Source organism: Octodon degus, unplaced genomic scaffold (genome assembly GCF_000260255.1).
Source record: "Octodon degus isolate 3935 unplaced genomic scaffold, OctDeg1.0 scaffold00025, whole genome shotgun sequence".
In the NCBI taxonomy this organism is placed as follows: domain Eukaryota; kingdom Metazoa; phylum Chordata; class Mammalia; order Rodentia; family Octodontidae; genus Octodon; species Octodon degus.
Genome location: NW_004524601.1, coordinates 3,205,109 through 3,209,820, shown reverse-complemented (window position 1 = coordinate 3,209,820; position 4,712 = coordinate 3,205,109). Strand labels below are relative to the sequence as shown.

At 50.5% G+C, this 4,712-nt stretch overlaps 1 protein-coding gene across 3 annotated transcripts in view; it reads right to left on the bottom strand.

Moving 5' to 3' along the window:
• The window catches only part of Rftn2 (raftlin family member 2), a 55,104-nt gene that overhangs the window by 26,155 nt on the left and 24,237 nt on the right, over positions 1-4,712 (bottom strand). For all 3 annotated transcript variants that reach the window (XM_023712385.1, XM_023712387.1, XM_023712386.1), the window contains exons 2-3: positions 4,377-4,560; positions 3,055-3,169 (exon numbers count right to left, since the gene is read on the bottom strand). In XM_023712385.1, coding sequence (XP_023568153.1) covers positions 3,055-3,169; positions 4,377-4,560 — 299 coding nt within the window. The remainder of the gene's footprint in view (positions 1-3,054; positions 3,170-4,376; positions 4,561-4,712) is intronic.

Sequence of the window (4,712 nt, the reverse complement as noted above, 5' to 3'; positions counted from 1 at the left end):
CCCGGCCACTTGGAGTGCTAAAATTCTAAATCTACAGCCCTCGGGGAGTGAGAAGCGCTTGTAAACTTATCTGAAACTAGTGAAGGGGCTGCGGTGCAGCACAGCAGGCAGGAAGCAGAATGCCACCGGGAACACCCACGGGACCTGCCCTGGTGTGGCCCGGTGCTCGGTAAAAGCCAGCGCCCGGCAATCGGCTCTGCACGCAGGCACTGCTCAGAAACAGCACTTAGCTCGGCTCACACTCTAGTTCACACGCTGCGACGTCCCAGTGCCGCCCGAGCTGCGCTTCCTGTTGCCCGGCTCTCCGTGAAACAGCCCCATCATCCATGTGCTGAAATAATATTGCCTTCCTGTTTGGGGGATTTCCAGCCAGGCCAGGAAGTCAGATGCCAAACCAGGGCTCTGCAGGTGACCCGTTAGGACTAAATGAGCAGCTATGTTTGCTATTTTCAAAGAAGCTTCTAGAGAGAACTCCAGAAAGAACATCGCAGCTCCCCAAGCTGTGGTGAGCAGTGAGCCGCCCTGCTCAGACGGCCCTACTGAAGGCAGCTTTGCCTCTGGGGGGAGGTCCTCAGCGGCTCTACCCCAACACGGCCAGTCCTATGCACAGGGCCATTTAAAGTTGGAAGCAACAACACAAACCAATGAACAAGTTTCACAGTTGCTTACCTGGCAGGAAACGCCACAGGTTTAGGTTGTAGCCTTTAATAAAAGCTAAAAGCCTGTAAATGTGCAAATAAACCAAAAGCCTTCAGTGTAAAACCCTGTCATCTTGGACTCTATATGAACACACCATTCCTCCTACTGTTAATCAACCTCTATACCATGTCCACCTTTAACTGACTTTACTCTCTTTTTGGCTGTCAGCGAGCTGCAATGCTCAATGCCTGTACAATTTGGATCTTATTGATAACCATCGTCTCCTGCAAAGCCTTGTAGCTACTGGGTACTTGGTTCACTATTCACTGTTGATTAAGTATCTCCCTATAAGGGCCGGGAAGATGGCTCAGTGGAATAAGCGCTTCCCTGGCAAGCACAAGGGTCTGAGTTCAATCCCTGGTTCCACAAAAAGAAAAAAAAAAAAAAATCTCCCTATAAAAGTGACCTTTTCTCTTTTCATATTAGTTTGGGGAAAAGTGCTAAAGGGGGAGATTGCTAGGCTACAAAGTTATATTGTCCTTTTTTTTTTTTTTCTTTTTTCTTTTTTGTGGTACCAGGGATCAAACTCAGGATAATAGGCTACAAAGTCAAACAGGACCTCTGATCTTTGTTTCAGAATTGATATCAGGAACACTGTGTTGTGTATTGTGAAGCCAGTTGTGGCATAAATGTCAACATCTTGAAGTTTTGGCAACTTAATAATTTCAATTTTATTTCCCAGGGGCTGGTGAGATGGCTCAGTGGTCTAAGGCACCTACTTAGAACAAGCTGAGCTAAGCAAAACACAGAGACCACGGTTCAATCCCCCAGCACCACATGCCAGCCAGCCCTGCCCCCTGGTGGGCTGAGCTGGCCACACACACACACAAAATAAATAAATAAATAAATAAATAAATAATCTTTAAAAAAAAAAATTTATTTCCCAGTTTAATAGAGGCATTCTGGTTTGTGTCTAGTTGTCTTGCCCAAAGCCTTGTGCACTCATGGGGTGCTTCTAGAGTTTATGACTAATTATTGTTCCAGTGCTGGGATTGCAGGTGTGACTGCTACACTCTGGCCTGGGCTGGGTAATCTGCGTTACCACGTAAGGAGGGGAGAGAGGCAGGCTAGCTGCCAGGGCTGCTGTTTCTCCCTTTTGCTCTCTGCTCTTGCTGCAGCCATGAATGACTGCTCTTGTACCATGTGCCACTCTGCCTTGGAGCCAGCTGAGTACGGACTGAAACCTCCACTAACTATGAGCGAAATAAACTTTTCCTTCCTTAATTCTGGGTGTTGGGTATTTTGTCCCAGCAATGAGTGAAGAGTAACTGAGGCAAGCAGAGAGGTATTAATTCTCAGTTTTTGTTTACAGTCAAAATTCTGAGGTTGCCTCTGCCGCCTGACGTCCTTCGGTGTGAGTTTCTTTCTGTGCCTGCTCTCCAGGCTGCCACTGTTTAGGGCTGGATGCAGCACTGTGTAGTTTATGTCTTTATTTTTACTTCCTGTGTGTTCCCAGCAGATTCCTCCTCCTTTTTCTTTAAATTAATGTTCTAGGGGCCAGGGAGATGGCTCAGTAGATTAAGCGCCTGCCTGGCAAGCACAGGGTCCTGAGTTCAATCCCTGGTACCACAAAAAAAAAAAAAAAAAAAAAAAAGAATGCTCTCCCCGTCTCACCTGAAACGCACAGAGCTTCTGTATTTCCTCAGAACCGGTGCTCACTGTCTCCACGGCATTTGTAAGGTGATGGTTGTCCTTCTGCCTACTTTTTCTGGTCACATCTGTTATTAAACTTCTACATAGTTACCTGCATTATTTTGTCAGCCTGCTTTCCAGGTGTGTGGGTGCTTGTGTGTGTGTGTGTGGGGGGTGCGTGTGTGGGTGTGTGTGGGGTGTGTGTTGAGACAGGGTCTCACTATACAGTCCAGGATGACCTTGAACTGTGGCAACCCCTCTCCTGCCTCAGCTTCTCAAGTTCTGGGCTTATAGGCATGCACCACCATGCCCAACTCTGTTTTTCTGTTTTTAAAGCTGTACAGTTTTGGGGCTGGGCGGATAGCTCAGTGGACTAAAGTGCCTCCTTAGGCAGACACAGGAACCGGGTTCGATCCCCAGTGTGCTGCGCTGGTCCCGTCCGCAGGGTGCTGAGATGGCGATTGTGACTGGGCATGGTGGTGAGTGCCTGTAATCCCAGCACTTGGGAGGCTGAAAACAGCAGGATCACTAGGAGTCCAGTCTGTGTAGTGAGACCCTGTAGACCCTGGACTAAATACATTTAAAAAAAAAAAAAGCTGTGCGGTTTGGGACACATGCACCAGTGTTTTCAAGTGAGGTAAAGTAAGTCACACATTGCTTCCTTATTCTTTTTAAAGTAAAAACAAGAAGCAGTTTCTCAGTCACATGGAAGCACACAGGTACCTTCTCCATCAGCTCCTTCGCAATGTCGCCCATCTCTGCGTCCCCAGGCACCGGACACTCCTCGATGAGCAGCCGCGGGTGCCTCCGTGTGCTGGGTGCTGCTGGGTGCTTGGGGCTGCAACAGGGAGCGAGTTCATGTTGGCAGGGTGTCTGTGACATGGTTGTGGGGCAGCATCTTTTGAGCCAGGACCTTGGAATCTTTTTTTTTCTGTCTTTTTGAGACAGGATTTCCTTATCAGCGCAGGGTGGCCGCTAACTGATGGCACTCCTCCTGCCTCGGCCTTCCCAGTGATGGGAGCAGAGGTGTGTGCCGCCATGCTTGGCCCATTTAGATTTTTTGTTCACATACTCTTTTCTTCTGCATGCTTCTGGGGATCAAACCCAGGGCCTTGTGCCTGCTAGGCTACCACTGGACCACTAGGTCAGTCTCAGCCACATGTGCAGCCTTTTGGAGCCCCTTCCTAACCCTCCAGTTTTCCTAGTCTCTCACTCTTCCTCTTGGTGCGTTTGTTGTTCACTGTCTCACAGTCAGAGCTGCTGATCCATCACTAGAAAGACAGAACAGCCACTTTTCACTCTGGTCTTGGAGATGGCTTGGGAGAGTTGTGTAGAGAACCATAACGCGTTAATTAAAGCATCATTTCAGTTATTTTTATTCTTCATTGGAAGGGGCAGCAGCATTTTTGCCATAAAAAGCTGCCAAATGTGCAATCTAGGCACACAAAGGTGGTGGCAGTAGTGTTTAGAAAAGCAGCTACTAATGTTTAGAAAGTAATACAAAATGGGGCAGGGGATGGTGGCACATGCAGGCTCTCAGCTCGCTGGAGGCTGAGCAGGAGGGTAGGAAGTTCCAGGCCAGCCTGGGACCCTTAGCGAGACTGCGTCTCCAATGGAGGAGGCAGCATGTGTGGCTGAGGCTGCAGGCTACGGCTGTAACGTGAGGCTTTCACCTGGTGGCAGGTAGACTCTGGTGTCGCACTTCAGGGAGAAGTGACGTGGGTCTATCCAGTCTGCGAGCCCAGCCTGGTGCTCTGCTGCACAAGAGTGTCCCAGGGCTCCCATGCAGACGTGGGGTCCTTCCCTGCTGGCACTGTGCCCGAGCCCGATGGTTCCCTCCTACTCTGCCTCTGTCCCTGTCCCATACAGCCCTCTCCACACCTACATGTCAGCAGGGAGCATCTGTCCATTGCATTTCAAGGACAGAGTGGGAATTTCCTTGCCCTGTTCAGCTTCAACTGCTGCCCACAGTAGCCAAAAGCAACCACAACCTCCACCCTTCCTGCTTCTGCAGAGCTGTGACTCCCGCGGCCCCCATGGCTCACCTGGCTTTCGGCCGCAGCAGTACCGCTCGGTATAGGTGGCTGGCGGGCAGGGGCGCGCGTGGGCCCGAGGGGTGCAGGATGGGGTGCAGGGCCCCCACCACATAGCCCTGGAGGTAGTAGGCCTCCACCTTGGTGGCTATGTCCTCCACTGAGTGTATCCTGATCACCTCTGGGTGAGACGAGGCTGAGGGCAAAAGCAGGGATAAATTTGCAGGTATGCAGACACTGGTATGTGGTTTCAAGTGCGAGGGGACACCGCTGGGCGAGCCCGGGTAAGGTCTCAGATGCACCACATGAGCGTGCGCGGAAGCTTTTCTTTTGGGGCCGGGGCCATGC